Genomic DNA, 21411 nt, shown 5'->3' on the forward strand with positions numbered 1-21411 from the left:
ATTTAGAATATAGATGGGAAAATTCATTTTCTTATAATAACTAGTATTTATTTTATTGGTGATTTAGAAAAATAGTATTTTACTTTCTAATATATGTTTTCTAAAATGCTTTAAATTATTTAAAGATGAAGTAGTTGTGAGATAATAAGTAACATTTGATTAATAGTATTTTTTACTGGAGCTCAAGCTATTAGAGATAACAATATAAACAAATTGAAATTTCAGGTAATTTACCAATGTTAGATTCATTGATATCATTTTCTTTGTTTTTAAGAAGAATGATTCATTTAGTCTTTTTATTTAAGTCATGGAAACCATTTCAGTTGCTTTTATAGCAGGAGAGTAACTGCAGACCATATATTTATCTCATGATTTCGTCTATCAAAGCATGAAGAAGTGAATTATTGAAAAGATAAAAATAAATTTGTTTGCTTTCTGTCAGAGTTCATATCCACAGCCAACCTTGATAGAAGACCAGAATGATTTAGACAAGTTTGCTTTGGAGATTCATAACATATGCTTGCTGGTCAGAATTGAGTTATCTCTGCTCTGTAGAGTAAGTTATTGTAGCAGGAGCTGACAGAGATGAAGATAACTGAGGGAAATTCAATTACCTTTTAGTGTTTTCTTTCTAATAGGATTCTTAATGTGAAAAAGATCCTTAGATGATGTGCCTGTTACTTTTGAGATTTGCCTCGATACCTGTTTCCAGAATGCCATGAGCTTTCAGTTCCAAACCTTCATTAAGTATAAAATAGGCTGCTTATTTTTAAGAGTAGTTTTGATTGAAAGGTCTTATTTTTTTAATGCCATTGATAATGTTTACAATTATTGACTGTCCTCTTTTTTTTTAAAACATAGTGCTGTTATTTTCAATGAGGATATTCTTTAACATGCTGGGAAATTTTTTTCTTTATCTCAAATGACCTTTCTGGAATTATGATTTGGCTTCTCAGTGCTGATCTGTTTATGTTTCAGTCTAATTGTCATATGTCTGCTCTTGGCAGTCTTGTTTAAATGCTGCCAGAATTCTTAGACTTTGATTTTCATTCTTGTTTTTTTCATTCTGCCAGACTTTTTATTAGAATGATAGCTTTATTTTCTCACTCCCTTCTACTTTTCTGTGACTTGTAATCTGGCTTCTCTTCTTTTCGTTGCCAATTCTAGGAAAAACAATCAAAATTGCTTTCTTCAATATTATGAATACCTACTAATTATACTCTCTTGTGATTCTTTTTCTTTCCCTTTTTTTCTTGATTTCTAGTATTTGACACTGATGACAAATATCTCCTTTTGATAATTTTTTTGCTTGATTTTCTCACCTGGTGTTTTATTGATTGGGTTTTTATTTCTTACGGTTTTCCTTTTTTTTTTTTGGTGGTACTGGAGATTGAACCCAGTGCCTTGCACACGGTAAGTAAGCACTCTATCAACTGTGCTACAGCTCCAGCTCCCCATTTTTTTTTATATCTTTAAATCTTGCTACATTTCTTAGTCCTTTTATCAAATATTTCACAAATGCTTTCTCAGTGTTTTAACCCATGTATATTGTTTTTACAAATCTCATATATTAGCACTCTCTAAAACCTCTATGTAAAATGTATTATTTTTAAAATTTCAATTTATGTCTTCAGTTTTTTCTCTAGATACTTTGAAACAACAACAAAAAAATTACAAGAAGGCATTCAGTGAAAAACACCCTTCTAACCTCTTCCAGCATTCCTCCCCAGACAGGAGACCATTGTTAAATGTCTTCTTAATCTTCTCAGGGATTCTTTGTTCACGCACACTGAAATAGGAATATTCCTATCCCCTTCTTAATCGGAATGCTAGCATAGTACAAATAGTGTTCTGTATTTTGCTTTTGAAATTTAATATTATTTTTAGACATCTTTTTATACACTTATCAGCATATAAAAGTCTCTTTCCTCAGAGTGTTTGTTCTTTTGGAGTTTTGCACTTTTGTAGGCTGCATGTGGTAGTGTGTAGCCTTGGTTTATATTTCTCAATTTTAGTTTTAAATTATCTTTATGAGTGAGGTTGATTATCTTTGAGCCCTTTTTATTTCTCATCCTGAGAGCATATTCTTTACTGGTTTTATTTGTTTGTTTTTTCTTACTGATATTGTAGATGCTTCTGGTATATTGGGGAATCAGTTCTATGTTTTATGATACAAATAGTTTTACCATTTTTCTTTGTTGTTGTTGTCTATTTGTTGAGTTGTGATAGCTGCCACTTTTGTTGTCCTGCAAAATTTTTGAAAGAATGTTTTTGTTGATATATATATATGAGTATTTTCTTTTATGGTGTCTGCATTTTTGGTTGGTAGTTCAAAGGGTCTTCTACAAACATATAAACATGTTTCTTCTAGTATTCTATAGTTTTATTATTTTACATTTAAATATTTTATTTATTTGGAATTAGTTTATGTTTTATTATGAATCCAGCTTATGTTATGTTTGCCTAGTTTTCCCTGTACTCTCTACTATATAGTTCCAACTTTTCTGATTTGAGGTGATGCTGTTATCATATTCTATATACCTCTATGTTTTGGACTCTGTTTCTAAATGTTTGATTTTTTTTCTCATTAGTCTTTCTATGATTTCATGTACTAATGTCAAAATCTGTTTCAATTTTTGGATGTTATGATATGTTTTAATACTAGTTGAACCATGTTTCTCTTCTCCCTCATTGCCCTTTTAAATTTTATTCAGAACAACAGTGGCTAATCTTATTTTTCTAATTTTAGATCCAGCTTGTTGGGTCAAAACAGACTTTTCATTTGATTCTTTGGGGCTTTTCATGTGTCCAGTCATATTATCTAAGTTACTGACAATTTTACCTCCTCCTTTTCAACTTTTACTCTTCTAATTGCCTTTTGTTGCCTAGTTGAATTGGTTTTAATCAGCAGTAAAATGTTTAAAAAAATAGTGTTGTCTTTTTTTGTTTGTTTGTTATTTTAGTGAAGATGCATTATTGTTTCCCTACAGAGTATCATGTAACCTTTGAGTTGACTTTTTCATTTTTGTAAATTTTACTTCTGCTTTATGGAGTTCTGTTTTTTTTTTCCCCATGAAGACTGTTATTTAATTTTGTCATCCTTAAATGGAACAGTAGAGATGATGGTATAGTTTTTTTCTGTGTTAGATATGTCAGTGTTAGGCTAGCATGTTTCAATCATAATTTATTGTACTACCAGATTCTATTTACTAAGGCTTTTTTTTTTGTTATTTCTGTGTTTTATTTATAACTTAAGTTGCATTGTGATCATTTTTAATTTTCCACGCTATGTTATACATTTAACAGGTTTTGATATTAGTATTATTATTGCCTCATGGAAAAAATTACGAAATTTGTGTTTCTTTTATTCTCAAGAACAAGGTAGGTAGCATTGGAGTATCTCCTTTTAAAGATTTGGTGGGATTCCATTTTGATATAATGAGTATTGTGCACACTTTATCTCCAGTTTTATATTTCCAAAAATTATGTATATGTGTACCTATATTCACTTTACCTATGACTTAAATTCATCATTTTCCTTTCTAAACTTTTTATTAGTTTTATTAAGAAGCAAAGTCGTATGTCACTGGGAAATAAACTCTTTATTCTGGTTGGCTATAGGCTTTGTTAAAAGTCTCTGAAGGTTTTAATATTAGCAAGGCTTGGGGAAATAATTCAAAGTGTCTAATCTCCCTTCATTTTTGTATTTTTAAATTTCTGTGAAATTTTCATTTATGCAGTGTCTGATATGTCACTTCATGTGAGTTTGTCTTGTTTTTCTGTATTGTTATGGTTTGGATATGAGGTGTCCCCCAAAAGCTCATTTGTGAGACAATGCAAGAAGTTTCAGAGGAGAAATAATTGGGTTGTGAGAGTCTAAACCCAATAAGTGATTAATCCTCTGATAGGGATTAACAGTGAAGTGGTGAAGTGGTGGGGTGTGGGTGGAGGAGGTGGGAATTGGGGCCTGGCTCTGGGGAGTAGAAATTCTATCTCTGCTTCCTCTTCACTTTGTGAGCTGCCTCCCTCTGCCACACTCCTCCGCCATGATATTCTTTCTGCCTTACCTCAAGCCCCAAGGAATAGAGCCAGCCTTCTATGGACTAAGACTTCTGAAACCATGTGCCCTCTAATAAACTCTTCCTTCCTTTAAATTGTTCAGGTCAAGTCTTTTAGTTACAGCAGCGAAAAAGCTGACTAAAAACATTCATTTAACCAATAATATTGCAATTATTATATTACTCTGCCACAATAAGCCATTTTTATAATAGATTCATAGATTATATATGTGATAATTGTTTTATAATTATATTTATATGCTTTATAATTAGTTATAAATTTATATAATCATGTATAATTGATATAGAATTACATATGATTCTATATAATTTAATGATTTAATATTTATGTATTAAGCCAGTATTGAAATCTTTTTCTGTGAATGTGACTTCATTCATGAAAGAGCAGTTTTATCATTATCATTGGTGAAATAAATCAAGTGAATATACTAATTTTCATGGTTTAGTTCATGTCATTTTTAACTTGATATTCTAATAATCCAATGCTTATCAATTTATTAAAAGTTCAACTCTTTCAGTTTAAACTATCTCCCAAAATATAAATTCACTTATTTTTGCAATAGTGCTTGGACTTAATTTGGAATCGAAATGGTTATAGTTGTGAAGAAGCATAAATGTATGATGAACTACTGCTAATATCTATAATTCATGTAGCTCCAAATCTATTTTTATTTAGATTATTATGTAAATACAAATTTTTAAAAATGGAACTCAAATACCTCTTATAAAGTTGACTTGAGAAAAAATTTAATTTAAATCACCAGGGGGAAGGAAAGAAGAAAGAAATATCAATAAAACATAGTATAATGTAAAATAAGAACTTTCTTTAATCCTCTGCGCATCATGCATCACATGATTAACCTTTTAGACACTTTTTACAAACATACCTGTATATTTGTGTCTGTAGATATTTTTCTGTGTGTATATATTTCATATATATTAACAAAAATGAGCTTATATTATGTAAAATGTTATGTGCCTTATATTTTGAGTTAATGGATATTACCATTTACTTGTTTTGGACTAGAAACTCTTTTTGCGAATCTGACCTTGAGAAATTTACACAAATATAACCAAAACATTTTACACATGGTTTTCAGATGTTTGTAAATGCTTGCTTAAGAGTTTGTGTGCATCACTTCTCTTAGTGCATGTAGGTGGGGAAGTGGTTAAAGATTGACCTTTTCTCACTGCCATTTCATTTGTTATGGATATTATGTTTTTAGATGCTCTGTTGTCTTATTCTTCTTGGATACCTTATGAGAGAGTTACTTGTAATCATTAAAATGTTCTGAAATTACTGGTATTAGACTCCTTTTTTTTTAACAGAATCTGCTTATTATTTTAATTTTGACACCTAGTATAGGCTTGGGTCACAGGAAGCCCTCAATAAAGAATAGCTGAGTGAATGCTAGCATCAACAATGGAAGGTTCAATTTTGGGTTAATAAAGGATTCCATATTCAACTAACATAAATTTGAGGGCTCAGTTTTTTCATGCGAGATCTTGATTTTTTAATAGCAAGAAAATATTTTGTTCAATGTTACTTCTGTTTATATCCTTGTAGGGGCAGAAAATAATAAGAGCAGATATCCTCGCTTCTGTTTTTCTTAATGAGACTTTAATGATATATAAGATAGAGAATTTAAATCTCTATGAAAATTATTTCCTGAACTTTTAATTTGATGGCTGGAATATTGTCCTCATATAATTCTTAGATTTTCCAGTGATTAAGCATTGCTTTTTGATAGGATGAGAAAAATCTCTATCTTCCAATCTGCTTTTTTTTTGTTGTTGTTGTTCATCAGTTCTTTCTTTAGTAGCTTTTATTTTTATGGGACAAAAGAGCATTAATTTAAAATAATTACACGTAAGTTGTAAAATTGTTATTGCAATCTGTTGTGTATGATAGAAAACAAACATTTGGGTTTATAAGAGCTGGGATTCATTCCTGGTCTGCCACTGTGTGGTGTTGGACAGGCTGCTTCACTTATTTATTGTAGTGTGAGGGTCCTTAAAGATCACTAGTCTAGCCCCCATCTGAAGCTTATTTCTAGTCAGAAACGTGGTTAAATAGCAGTATCAGTTATTATAGTCTCATTTATGTAATTACCTTATACTTACCTTTCATTTACATCTGTGGATAATTTGGCTAGACCTTAATTGCATGTTTCTTTTGTTTACTTTTTTCTACTGACCTTACATGCTTCTTCCTATGTTGGATGGGAAATGGTAGAGTGCAAAATAAGTCTAGGTTAACATTAGTTGAATTGGGCTGGGGTTTTGACTCAGAGGCAGAGTGCTTGCCTAGCATGTGTGAGGCGCCAGGTTCAAGCCCCAGCACCGCATAACAAAAAATAAATGAGGGGCTGGGGATGTGGCTCAAGTAGTAGCGTGCTCACCTGCATGCGCGGGGCGCTGGGTTCGATCCTCAGCACCACATAAAAATAAAATACAGATGTTGTGTCCACCAAAAACTAAAAAATAAATATTAAAAACTCTCTCTCTCTCTCTCTCTCTCTCTGTCTCTCTCTCTCAAAAAAAAAATAAGTGAATAAATAAAGACATCTATCCATCTACAACTATAAAAAAATAAATTAGTTGAATGACAAAGTTGTTTTTTTCCTTTGTCCAGGTCATTCCTTAAATATTTCCTTTTAATACACTGAATATACCATTTTATCTTTTATTTAGTGGTTAAAATTCAGTGCAAATGAAATCTTACAATACTGTTTCTTTTATTAACTTTTAAAGGAAACTTGTAATCCAGAAAATGTGCAAAGTATTTTTAAATGAACCTTTATTTATGTTTTTCTAGATTCCTTTACTTCTTCCATCTTTCTCCCAGTTTTTGTTTTCTTCTTTTTCGTTTTTCCCTCATACTTTTTTGTCTCTAGCTACCTGTCTCATCCTGAAAATGGTCAGAGAGCGTTAGGCAAAGTCAAGGGTAATTTTTTATAAGCTCAGTGTGATATTCTTTTTCCATGGTGGTGCTCTGTTGATGATTGATGCACCCTTTTGTCTTCTCACATTCATTTCTTGGTGTATATTTTGCACTGAACACATTTGGAGAAAAGATGGTTGCTTAATAGACTTTGAGTCTGTATAGCCTCGTAGGAAAATATTAGAATAGCAGTCTTTTCCCAGCTTTTGTATCTTCTGAGCTTGTGGTTTTGTATAATTTTCCACTTATTGGGCCAAAATAGTGAAACATTACCAACATTATTTGCTTATATATATTTGTACATATATATTTTTAAATTGTATCTTTTTGGCTATTGTTTTCTTTACCTTAGATACCAGTGTTATTGATAAATAACCATAAAAGGGATAAAATACTAACATAACTAACTAGATGAGTGTTCTTCTCATTTTTAATGTTCAGATCGCACTACAGTTTGAACATCCAGTCACTGGGGCAACATGTTATGCTGGCGTAGTTTATCATAGCACGGATTTTCTACTCAGATAACTTTGTGCTCTAGCCTGAACTCTTTCATTTACTATTATAAGCTAAGATTCTATTGCCTCATCTTTAAATCAGGATAATAATGATGCTTACCTGTAGCTTTCTTGTGAGGAATAAATGGGATTTGATAAATGTAATATTCTCTTTACTGTATGTCCATATTAACAATGGGACTATTTTTTATATTCTAGATTATCTCTGCAAATATCCAGGTAATGCTTATGTGATCTACAGCCAATCTGAGATTCTTATCTTTGCCGTAGACTTCTATTAAGATATTGTTTAGTAGAATAGTGACAGCAGTCTGGAGAATACATCTTTCTATTAATATGAGTAGCCTTTCCAGGCAGTAGCTGTTTTCCTTTTTTTAATTTATATCATCTGAATCAAAGCATGTATTTGGCCTTTCCTCTTTTTCTTTTGTATGTCTAACAATGATAGAAAGACATCCCGAAGCAGAAAAGGATTGGAAAACTTAGTACTAGACGTTGTATCTGCTAGAATTTATGCACTACATTCCTGCACAGAAGGTTTTTCTCTTGACCCTTGCACTTGTCTGCCTACCCCTTTTCCCCACTTCAGGCAGTAGTTCCCATCCCCAACAGTAAGAGTTCCCTTGACTGCATTTTTTTCTGGAATTTAGGCCCACCTATTTCCAGTCCTACAGAGGGTTCTTTCATAGTCCTCAGTTAACCTTTTCTTCTACCTCAGGTTGATTGACTGTGGCACAGCATCATCAAACTTCCTCTAGGGAAGTACCCACCCTGATTTCATATGTCTTGGCTTCCATGGACCAGAACTGTGCAATCATATTTCTTAATTCACTTCCAAAGTCAAGTGTATTTAGTCTGTATTGTATTCTTTTAAAAGGTTCTTCCAGGTTATGTTTTAACTTGTCTCACTTTCTACTGTAGGTTTTTGAGAATGATCAGATTAAAAGATGGGCCCACAGCATTTTCTACTCTCAATCTTCTAAGGTTAATATTTGAATAGATAATTTACATACCTGTAACAGGGCACATATAAATACACACATATAAAAAATTGTAATAACTTTTAGAAATCTTTATGAAACTAAGGGAGCTATCATTGCTAGGGGGAAAGAAGACTATTAAAAGTGAACTGGTGAGTCTTTGTTTGAAAATAGTTTGTTTCTCTGTCTTCAAAAGAACAGCTGTGTTTCTGGGCCCTCCATTAAAGGTAACGTATGTAGTGTAGGTAAAATTGACCTCATGCCTATTGGCATTGTTGATCACACCAAACCCAAACTAAGAAATATTTTATCTTCTTAATATATTCTAATAATGGAAAATATACACTTTATAGACTGCCATTGACAGTCTCTTTCAAGAGAAGATTGGAATATATTCATTAATATGTCAAGCCTATATATTTTTCTCTTTTTTTAAATTTTATTCTGATTTGTTATATATGACAACAGAATGCAGTTCAATTCATATTACACACATAGAGCACAATTTTCATGTCTCCCCCATAGTCAAGCCTATATTTAAGGTTTTATTTTATGATATCTTTTGATTATTTTAACTTTATCAGATCTTGTATTAGTGTAGAAAATTCCTTTTTTAATTCTTTTTTTTAATATTTATTTTTTAGTTGGACACAATATCTTTATTTATTTTTATGTGGTGTTGCGAATCGAACCAGGGCCTCGAACATGCTATAAGCGCTCTACCGCTGAGCCACAACGCCAACCCTAGAAAATGCCTTTTTAAGTTAATTTTAAATTAAAATAGATAAGAAACTAAGCTAATTGAAAATCTACATAGGGCATTTTCATGCAATACTTGTATATTATTTAGAATTTGCTCCTACAAAGGTAGCATATACTCTTTTTAAAAATCTTTATTATTTGTTTATTTTTATGTGGTGCTGAGAATTGAACCCAAAGCCTCATGGATGTGAGGCAAGCGCTGTGCCACTAAGCCACAACCCCAGCCCCACATAAACTACTCTTAAAAAAGAAAAAAAAAAGTTATGTATTTATTTAGCTTTATGTGGTACTGAGGATCGAATCCAGTGCCTCACAGTGTTCGACAAGCGCTGTACCACAGAGCCATAACCCCAGCCCTTGACTACTCTTTTTTATGGTTTATTAATACAAAGTTAAGATCAAACATTTTTACATGAAGCATTTTGTTCTAAAGCAAGTATTTTATCATACAAAGTAAAATGGTTGTACTTTGTTTGATAAAAATGGTTTCTAATTCCTTGCCTTTCATACTAGTGCTACTAGAATATGGTCTGTTGAGCATACTAGTTGTTCGTATTCCTCCAAGTCAGTACAGAAATTGAGTATTGCTTTATAGGTTTGGTATCTGGCAAAGACAAATTTTTCAAAAAGCATTAGTCCTCAGTGTATTTTTAAAAAGAATTTAAAACTAGTCCTCCTCTACAGATGGTTTGAGAAACGCCACCTTAAAGCCAGTTAATATTCAGATGTAGTGTTCTAAAATGTTCTGTTAGTAATACATTTGAAAAATTATGAAAGTTATTATAGTCTAACAATAGCTAAGAAATGCAAATTTAATTAATATTTTATATGTTAGATGACTTATATAAACCTTTGAGGAGTAATTTTTTAATAAAAATGGCCAACAATACATAGATTTGCAAGGAAGATATAAACATGCCAGGAGGGCTGTGTCAATTGCATGTCTTAGTCTGTCATTCCTATCTTTTCTTTTAAAAACTTATTTACCTGGGCTTTTTTTTTTTTTTTTTTTTTTTTGCTTAATTTTGCTATATGTATTTTTTCTATCCTATATGAGTCCTTTATTCTTGGTGAGCAGTTGCTTGGCCTTTAAATTCCTCTGTGAAATTTGTCCTAATTTTGAATAGTTTCATCTTTCTCACTCCTCCCAGACACACTGCATATATTGACTCTCCGAATAGTTATTTCATATTGTGATTATTTTTATCTTATATTGTAATTATTTTGCTCAAGTACCTGAGATTCTAGTATGAAAAAGACTTTTGCTGTGTGTTCTGATAACATAATGATTAAACCAATAATATGTGTAAGGTGTAGCTAGTCTATATAGGCAACATTCTAATTAGTTCATGTCTATTCTTATTTGATCCTCCTGGAAATCTTACTGTGATACCTCCCTCCCTCCCTCCCTCCCTCCCTCCCTCCCTCTCTCTCTCTCTCTCTCTCTCTCTCTCTCTCTCTCTCTTTCTCTCTCTCTTTTTTATTTTTAAATGAGGAAACTTGGGCTGGGGATGTGGCTCAAGCGGTAGCGCGCTCGCCTGGCATGCGTGCGGCCCGGGTTCGATCCTCAGCACCACATACCAACAAAGATATTGTGTCCGCCGAGAACTAAAAAAATAAATATTAAAAAATTCTCTCTCTCTCTCTCTCTCTCTCTCTCTCTCTCTCTCTCTCTCTCTCTCTCTTCTCTCACTCTATCTTTAAAAATAAGTAAATAAATAAATAAATGAGGAAACTAAAGCACAGGGTTTTCAATAACTTGCCCAAGCAAGAATGTGTCAGTCAACATTGAAATTTAAGTTATCTTGCTCTAGATTTTGCGCTCTTAATTACAATGTTAATCATACTTTTTTATAAGATTGGACTAATCATTTTTACTTAGTTTTATGTATATTCTTGAGCTACTTTTACTTTTCAATATAAATTTATATATTTGTAGTAGTAAATACATTTAATCATTTAAGTAAGAGACCTTAGAAGTTTAAATAAGAAACTCTAATTTTGTGTGTTTTTAAAAAATACAATCTTATGATCTTTTAAAAATTATTTGGGTTCTACCCATTATATTGTTTAAATTCCATGTTAATTTTATTCAACACAGATACTAACCACATTTTGTTTACCATACCAGATGTGTGATATATGCATGCACATTAAAGGATTTGGGTTGTCTTTTGGAAGGTTTTTAGGTATTTACCCAAGAATTTTGTGGTTTTATCGTTAATAAGTTCTTGAGTAAAGTAATGAAATAAGAAAAACATATGTGTATATTTGACCCATAGCTGCCTTCTTTGTGTTGACTTGATTTTATAAATATTATATAAAGCATTTTCAAACTAGTTTTTATTATCAAAAGGCTAAAGTAAAAGATTAGAACCTATATTAATCTTCAAATCACTTAAAAATATTGAGGACTGCAGTTTGTAGAGATAAGAACCCAACACATTGCATCCAGTCCATTAAAACAAGAAGGAATGGAAGAGATACTTTGATAAGTGTTCTGCCTGTTTTAACCTTGAATGCTATTATGGGGTGGCTGGGGAGGGGGATGGTGCTCTATCTGTTTCATTGGCTTAGGCTTTTTCATGCTGAGAGAAATCAATACTTTGAGGCATTGCATGACAGAGAAATCACTTCAGAATTAAAGGTGGCTGTCACATATTGTCATTGGTTGACTTTTGTTTGCTGTTGAGGTTTTTAAGCTTTCATTTTTCTAAGTCTTTTTCAGGAGTCTATCTGAGGTTTCTGTAGACAACTCCCCCTCCACCCCCCATCTATGGATCAGATTTTATGTCTGAGTTAAGAGATCAAGTACAAAGACTTCCAAAAGTGAAATATTGAGAAGCTTCTTTATTTGTTGTCCCCTAGCTGATCTCCTTTTTAAATGCTTTCCCATGAGACAGGAATTTATAGTGGAAGTGATTTTTAAACAAATTGAGAAGTAAAATAGTACATTTAAAAGTTTAGCAGAAGCAATGTTTAGTTAACTAAAATTCAGTGCTCCTTGTAGCTACATAAAATAAAGAAGGTAAAACTGTGTGTCCTAATATGGAAAGATGTAAAGTTTGATTCTAATTATGTAGAAGTGGCATCTTACTGTAAACAGTCACTAACTTTATAGAAAACCATTGACCAAATAGAAGGAGATAGAAGAGAGAACTTTTGTTTTATTTCATATATCATTACTCTGATTTGATTTTAAAAGCAAGTATATGCTTTTTAAATTTTTTTGTATTAGTTGCTCAAAACATTACAATGATCTTAACATATCATACATTTGATTCAAATGGAGTAGAAGATTTAAGCACAAAACTTGTGAAAGCAACATGCTTAAATTGTTTAATATATTACTAAATTAGGAGAACAGCTTCTATAATATTTTTGAGTTTTTTAGCCTGGAAAATTTCAAATGTAATGTATTTTTATTTTATTAATAATATGCAAATTAGTGAAAATGTGCTTTATAGCCTGTTTCTCATATTGTCCTGGAAATGTAACTTTGGAAACATTGTCTCAGCATTAATTTACCACTTTCTCTTGACTGAAAGGAGAGCTTGTAAGAAGCCCTCTGCCTTTCCAGTTACAGCCCTTTTCTGCCCCAGTAAAGTACCTTCTGTTCTAATTTTATGGAATGACTTGCTTTGTTTCCATCAACACTGTTTCTTTTAGTACTATCATTTCTTTACCAGGTTTTGCCTTTTATTTAAATGGAATCATAAAGTATGTCTTTTGTTCTGACACTTTTAGTTAAACATTGTGTTTGTGAAATTCTTAATATTCTCTGTCATTTTCATTGCTGAATAATATTCCATCATGAGTAGACCATTAGTTTTTCATAATCTCTTTATCGTTTGATGAGCAATTGGGTTGATTTCAATATTTAGCTACTATAAATAGTGCTGCTCTGAACATTTTACATATCGTTTTGTATACATATTCTTGCATTTCTGTAGGGTAGAATTAATTGATTGCATTGAATTAATCAGTTCACATTTCCCATTTTAATACATATTGTCCCATTATCTTACAAAAGTGTGTGCCACTGCCAGCGTTAATGTATTGCTGTTCCCATTACTTCACATTCTGGTTAACAGTTGATTAGTGGTTTTCATTTTGGCATTCTGGTACTTCTGTTTTTATTTTGGATGTTTTTAAACAAATGAAGTTGTTCATCTTTTCTATTGCTTGTTATAAATTATCCACTTTTTAGTTTTGTGAAGTACTTCTTTTCTTAATGAGTTTCTTATTGGATATTTTTCTTTTCCTATTGTTATGGAGATCATATTTACCTATTTGGCACATGAACTTATTTTTTTTACATGAGTATTTTAACTACTTCTGAGTCTGCTTTGTTTTTTCATTTTTTAAAAATGTCTTAAAATTTTATCATCGTTTACATATGATGAAGTGTTCTCATTTTTATTATTTGTTGAGTTGTAACAAAGTATATGCCTATGTAACCACCACAATCATGACAGAAAATTTTTGCCATCCTAGATCATGTTCACTTATGATCCACTGTGGTCAATTCTTCTCCATATACTCATATTCACTACTACTGATTTTATTTCTATTTTTCCATATTGTTTGCCTGTTGTACAGTTTCATAGGCATGGTTTCATAAAATAGGTATTCTAGTGTCTGGATTCTTCTGGTCAGAATAAAGGTTTTTATATTTGTTCATGTAGTTGTATATATTACCAGTTTGTTTCTTTTATTGATGAGTAGTATTACTTTATTTAGCCATTCATTTAAAGACAATCATGGTTGTTTCCAGTGTTTGATGCTTAAGAGCACTTGGAGCATTTTCATATGAGTTATTTTGATGGAAATATCAGTACAGCATGTGTTTCAGCTGGTGAACTGTTTTCTTCTTTTTGTGGTACTAGGGATCAAACCCTGGGCCTCCTGAATGCGAGGCAAGTGCTCTACTACTACTCCCTCCCCAGCCCTCCCAGACTATTTTATAAAGTAGTTGTAGACTTTAAGCGCCAACCAGTAAGGCAGGTATGAGAGTTTCAGTTGTTCCACAACTTGGTCAATACTTTTAATGGATATCATGTGTAGTAATTACTTATTGTGATTTTTATGTGCAATTCTCTATGATTTCTCATATGCTGATTAGCTATTTGTGACTCTTTTGTGAAATGTTTGTTTAAATCCTTTGCATGTCATTTGAGTTGTCTTTTTAGTTGTGAGAGTTCTTTATACATCCTATAGAGATGTCATTTGTCAGCTATAGATATATGATGAGTATTTTTATTTCTCATTTTGTGAATTACCTTCATTTATAAATGGTCTTGCAAAAGTAGGTGTTATACATTTTGATAAAATCTAATTTATCAAATTTTTTTGATGCTTGTGATTTTGTTTTATGATTTACTTTTTACTATTCTGTGTAAGAATACTGCCTATCCCACGGTCATCAATAATTTCTGCTGTTTTTTTCTGAAGTGCTATAGTTTTAACTTTTGTATCTTGTCTTATGGTATCAAATGGAAGTCATGAAAAAGCACACATACTCCTGTTGTCCCCTAAGATTAATTATGTTTTCATAGATGTCCTTCAAAACGTTAGGTAGGTTGAAAAGTGTGTTTACCATGAAAGACTGTTAAATGATTCAAAATGCTATTGTGAAAAAATTTCATTATAATGCTACATTTTCTCCTTTTTGCTGTTATATGCTCTCTATACTTTATGATTTTCAAATATTCAGTCAAGCTCTACTTCATCACGACGTATAATTTCATTTAATATTTTTAGTCCAGGGAATGCTCAACCACTGATCACATCTCCAAGCCTTTTTATTTTTTATTTCGAGACAGAGCATCACTTAGTTGCTCAGCCTTTCTCAGTTGCCGAGGCTGGCCTTGAACTTGAGATCTGCCTCAGCCTTTCCAATCTCTGGGATTAAAAGAGTGTGCCACTGTGCCTCTCTGTTACACTGGCTTTTAATTTTCTGTTCTTGGAATGAAAAATGTGTTGTAGTGTATATTGTTAGTTTATAGCATCTGAAAGACTTAACAATTGATATTATCTTTTCCTTAAATGTAGTAGGAGTCACCAGCATAGCCTTCTGGTCCTAAAATTTCCTCATAATAAGGAATTTAGTTGAATTCAGTTTCTGTACTTGATGAAGGTCTATTCACATATTCAATTTCTTCTTGATAGTTGGTTTTGGTGTTTTGTGTCTTTCAAGGATTTTGTCAATTTCATCTACATTACTGAATTAACTAGCATAGCATTGTAATATTTCTGTATTACCTTTTATATCTATTGGACATTTTCTTAGTTATCTTTTAATGTCTGTAGGATATGTATTGAAAAATCTCATCTTTCCATTTATGATATTGATAATTATATGTCTTTGTTCTTGAACATTTTGGGTAGATATTTGTTCATATTATCAAAGAACCAGCTGATGGTTTTTAAATTAATTTTTATATTTAATTATATAATTTTCTCTTCATTTTTGATTTTTTTTAACAGGTGTTGAGGTCATTGATTTTATTTATTCTTTATTTTTCCCCTTTTTTATCAGTTAATTGTAATTATACATAATGGTGGGATTTTAGATAGAAGTTTGATTTTAGATAGAAGTTTGGATATTGATTTCAGCATTTTTATCTTTTCTAATATAATATTTACAGCTATATGTTTTCCTTTGAATCCTTTCTAGCTGATTCTATGATTTTCCCCCCTAATTGTCATTGTTATTCTATCTTTGATTTATCAGTTATTTGGAAATAAATTTCTTAATTTCTAATTATTTAAAAAATTTACTTATTTTTTTTATCATCTGAATTCAAGCAAAGAGTTAAAAGATCTCTGTATTTCTAGATCTTTTTCTCTGCATTGCCTCCTTACCTCTAGTAGTTTGTCCTTCCAATTCTAGCCATCACTTTCTCATCAGACCTTTTTAAAAAGAAAAAAAACTTATTTCCTTGTTCTTATGAGAAGTCTGGAGGATAGTTGAGAAGTAGTGTATAATTTGACTGTATCTGGAATAGGCAGGTGTGCAGAAAGGTTATGAACCACATTGTGGAATTATAGGTCACCAGTTCTAGCTAATAAAATTTTGTCCTAGTTTTTTGGTCAAATATTTGTGATAGTCATGCAGTTTTTGTGGGGGCGTGGTGGGAATGGAGCATATAGATATATCTGTGCAATACTAAAATAATTTCTTCTAGAAACAGAAAAAATTCTGGGATAGTTCAGAGAAGTTCAGTTAGATTATTTCTAGAGTTGAATTGTGAACTAATAGAGGTCTGTATAAGAGCCATGCTGAGGGAATAAGAGGTTTTGCTAAGATGGAATGAATTGGATGTGAATGGAGGATAATTGAGATGTCACAGATGACAGTAAATACAAGAACTTTCTCATTCAAGTATAATAGCACATTTGAGATGAAGGTCGCCTCTTCAAGTTTGTACATTTTTAATATTACATGCTTATCAGACAAGTGGAAATTATTCTGCAGATAGAAATATGAGCTTATATTTTTAAAAATAACTGGATCAGATATGAAAATTTGAAAGCTTGACCTAAATTGATGATAGTAGATAAAGTGGGAATGGATGATATTATTGTGGAACATTTTATCAAAGCCTTGGAAAAATACCAGCATTTCATAATAGATAATAATAAAGGATAAAGCTTGTCCCCCAAGAGGGGTGGTAGGTTGATGACAGAAACAAAGAAGAGTGTTACTTAATTTTAAGATCACTCCTCTCTGCACTTTTCATTTGAAGGACAAATAGCAAAGTTAGATAGAACTGTATGATCTGGATGAATACATTTAAATAAACTATTGTCTCTGTTTCTTCATTTCCATTTAAGTAGTTAGTAAAGACACTTGAATTACAATGGCCATTGCTTTCCTCTTCATTTATTCTTTATCTTTTTGCTGTAACTGAATTTCTTCTAAGAAGGAAGTTTATTTAATCTTTTATTTATTTTGTTAATTCTACAGTAATCTTAGGGGTTTTTTAGCAAAAAAAAATTGAATTGTTAGTTTTCAAGGTGCTTATTTCTTTTTCTTTTTTTAGATTTAGATATTTTTGTAGTCATATTGTAATGTTCTATTACCTGGTTTATATGATGCATGAAATAGGAAAATAGAGAAGTTAATGTAAAATAAGAAATCCTGCCTAAAATAAAGTTGAATGAATGGTTTAAATCTGACCCTTTATTTCATATGCTTTTTATGCCATTATTTTATATAGCAGTTTTTTGTAGTGTCTCATAGGGTACCTTTGTTCAACCTTCAAACACAAAGTGCACACACGAATATGTCCCTTTGCTAAGTAATATACATTTGGTCTTAAAACAAATATTCCTCATTTGTAGTTGACATTGAATGATACGTTATTTGTAGAATTTATTATCGGTTTTTAATAAGAGCATCTTCAAATTACATTATAAATATTTTTTTTAAAATAGATACAAGTTCATTATATCTTTAAGAAACATTCTTGTTTGGTTTCCTTTTATCATGTTTTAAGGTCAAATGTGACTCTAATGTTCCACAAAGAGACAGAGATTGATAATCAGGAAAGAATAGTCCTTTAATGTGATTTATATCTATAGATTTTATGTCAGATATGAAAAGTTGCTGTTCAAATTGTAAAGGAGGATCCATTAAAGAACACTTTAAAACCATTTTACTATTTAGCTTACCTTGAGTTCTTGTTTTTAGAATTATGCCTTTTCAAGCAAACTTTAATAGCTTATCAAATGTTTATGAAATATAATTTGATAAAGAAATTAGTCTACCATTAGTAAAACATAGAAATAATACAGTTCAGTGCATTCTCGCTGGGTGATTTTAGTACTGTTCTGTATGTGATGTTTCAGAGGAGTACTGAAACCAATGATTTTCTAAATTCCACCAATAGCTTACATTTCCTCCTATTAGAAAAAGGTAGAAAAAGACTGATTATGGATGCAGTAGGGCATGTTGAAAGTATAGACATCTTTCTGCCATTCTGCACTATTGCTTTTGGGGTATAGTTAGACTAGAAGTGAGGTAACCTATTGAATGTTTCTTGGCTCTTGCATGAACTTTTGAAAATATCAGATTTGAAATTATATTTCTGTTACAATTAAATAATTCCCTAGTTATCTTTACTTAAATGGTTGTCCCTTTGGATGTTTCTTAAGTATTTTCTTTCTTTTAGTATTTAAAATCATATTTTTGACCAGTTGTGCTCTCCTGTGGTTTATTTAGCATGATGCTTACTTTTTAAATATAGATATGATATTTGTACTTAATTAGTGATAAATTAATCTAGTTCCTGTTATTAGACTCATTTTCTCCACTTAAATATTTAGGTGAAATAAAATAGTTTTCTTTTACCAGTGTAAATGTTCTGAGGAACTTGTACTCATCTGTGTTCAAGTGCTCTTTCAAAAGTCACCCCAAATTTCTAATTGACAGATTCTTAGAGCTATTATTATCCCCTCACTTTGCAGATGAGGACATTTAGACCTAAAGAGGTAAATATGGTAGTTGCCTAAGACTGTCAGCACATAGCAGCAAGATGATAGTGCAATCTTGTTTTGGTTTTGCTTCCCAACTGTATAATTGTTTATATGAACAAATAATGATTCTGCATTCCAGAATTTCTTTAATATATTACTTTTTCAACTGTATTTGGGTCAAAATATATTACTTTTCCTTTTCCTGAAATTAATTTATGTTTTTTTTTGGGGGGGGCTTGAATTTGTTTTAAAGGCTCCATTTTATTCCAACCCAAGAGTAAAATATCTTCTCAGATTTCTCCATTATTAAATTCATCCTTTGATCCCTGTATTATAGTGCATTGCATAGACTGATAGATATTTGATTCCTTATGCATGTACATATACACCATATCTTTTGAGTTGCTTTTGGTAGAATGAAAAGAAATCCCAATTCACATAGGCAGAAAATAACCAGGAATTTATTGGACCTTATAAAAAATCTAAAACAAAATGTCTCATAGAATATCTACAGGTAGGTTGTTCAAAATGTCTCATAGAATATCTACAGGTAGGTTGATCTAGAAGTTCATGATTCCATCTGAAATAGACTGTTTTCTATTATTCTCATAGTTCTGTTCTCTTTAGATTTGGCTTAATTTTCAGACCAGGTTGCCTCTTGATACAGAGAGCTTTTAGCACTTCTGGAAGTAATATGCTTCCTTTTACACACTGAAAGGAAGGAGCAAAGTATCCAGCAAAAACCTCAACTTTGCTCTTAATGCAACAGTTGCATCAAGTAACCTTCCCTGAGCTAGTTTGTCAGTGTGATTATTTTCCTGATTGGTTTAGGATAATCACAGTGTTCTTTGATACCTGGGCCTTGATGGTAGTTGTGTGTGGCAGCAATCTCTTCAGACTGTTAAACAACAGGAAAGGCAGGGAACTACAAACTATATCACATACATAAAATAATATTTCTTCCAACATCAAATTTAGGTTGTCACAGGTTTGGTTTTTTTGTTTGTTTGTTTGTTTGTTTGTTTTTGTGTGTGTATGTGTGTGTGTGTGTGTGTGTGTTTGTGAACTTGAAGTTAAGGTCAGGAGTTCTAATAGAGGCTATAAAGGATCAAATTTATATCAATCTTCATGTTTTCATCTTTTCTTCTTTGAAGCAAGATACTCACTATAGCATCATAAACATGATGCCACAAGTACTTGAATTAAAATTGCAAAGAAATAAACCTTTTGGAAAATAGAAATTACATTCTATCTTCTTATTGCTAATGAATCATACTATTTGGGGGGAGAAAGTGATAACTCTGTACTTTTCAAATTTCAATGTACATGTAAATTTCCCAGGTATCTTATTAAAATTCAGATACTGATTTAGTTGGTTTGATATGAGATCTGAGATTCTACATTTTTAATCTCACTGTGATTCCAGTGCTACTAGTCCATTTGTTATAAATAGAATTTAAAAGATGCAACTACTTCATTTTTTAAATGTATTAGAAACTAGCGTAGTTTGCTACTATAAGGTAATTTTTTTCTTTTCTGGGCCTCTGAGTTGGCCACATAACTTGTCTTCTCACTTCACTTACCTTGTCTCTACAGCTATAGTGGCCATTTTAATATGTAAATCAGTCTCTTATTCACTGTTTAAAACCTATACCATTAGAATAAAGTCTAAATTCCTCACAGTAATTACATGACATAAATGATGCTGTTCCTGCATACCTCTCCAAACTAATTTCATACCATTATTCTCCTTATTCAATGTCTCAAGTTTTGCAGCTTCAATTCATGCCATTTGTAATGCTGGGCCCCTGCGTTTACTTGACTAACTGCTTCTTATTGTTTAGTTATCTGCTTCAATATTAACAACTTCTGAGTGTATTTTACGATTGACTTCAGAGAAGTAAATTCTTGTGGGATATTATGTCAAGAAAGCAGATCACTAAATCCTAGACAATTAAAGAATGATAGAAATGTAACTGTAAATTTTTGGTTGCTTTGGTTAATGCTAAACATTATTTTTTGATGTGTTTTTAGTTTTTCTCCCATATTTTTATAGTATGAACAAGTGTTTTTTTTTTCCTTCCTATCCAAGTCACTTTGTGCGCAGTATTCTGCAGACAAACGAGAAGAAGAGAAAATGTGTGATCATTTGATAAGAGCAGCTAAATATCGAGACCATGTGACAGCAACTCAACTAATCCAGAAAATCATCAACATTCTCACAGACAAGCATGGAGCCTGGGGAAATTCTGCAGTGAGGTAAAGGGACACCTTTCAGGTTTGGCCCCGGGTTTTCCTCAGATGGCCTAGCTTTATGATCAAGGCTGGATGAAGAACAGAGTAATTTTTTATTTTGTATTTTAATATTTACTATGAATTTAAAGCAAAGGGAAATGAGAAAATCAGTATGAGTATAGTTATAAGTCTTCTGAGATACTATAGTTCCCTCTAAAAGAAGATTTGCTCATATCTGTTTATTCCATTTGGAGTGAATGGTAAAGGTAGCAGTTGACATAAACTATTTTATTAGCTTCACTAATTGAGTTTCTGTAAATATATTATTTTATTTTAATAATCTATTCCTTATTTTACACTTTAGAGTTTTACCACATAATTTGAAAACACAATAAAATGTTTTGTTTTCT

General features: G+C 31.5%; 1 protein-coding gene across 5 annotated transcripts in view; it reads left to right on the forward strand.

Annotated features, from left to right (window-relative positions):
- LRBA (LPS responsive beige-like anchor protein) overlaps nucleotides 1-21411 on the forward strand; it is a 755692-nt gene that overhangs the window by 331717 nt on the left and 402564 nt on the right. For all 5 annotated transcript variants that reach the window (XM_081304745.1, XM_081304743.1, XM_081304747.1 and 2 more), the window contains exon 37: nucleotides 20859-21025. In XM_081304745.1, the coding sequence (XP_081160871.1) occupies nucleotides 20859-21025 (167 nt within the window). The remainder of the gene's footprint in view (nucleotides 1-20858; nucleotides 21026-21411) is intronic.

Source organism: Spermophilus citellus (genome assembly GCF_964194105.1).
Source record: "Spermophilus citellus genome assembly, chromosome: 8".
In the NCBI taxonomy this organism is placed as follows: Eukaryota; Metazoa; Chordata; class Mammalia; order Rodentia; family Sciuridae; genus Spermophilus; species Spermophilus citellus.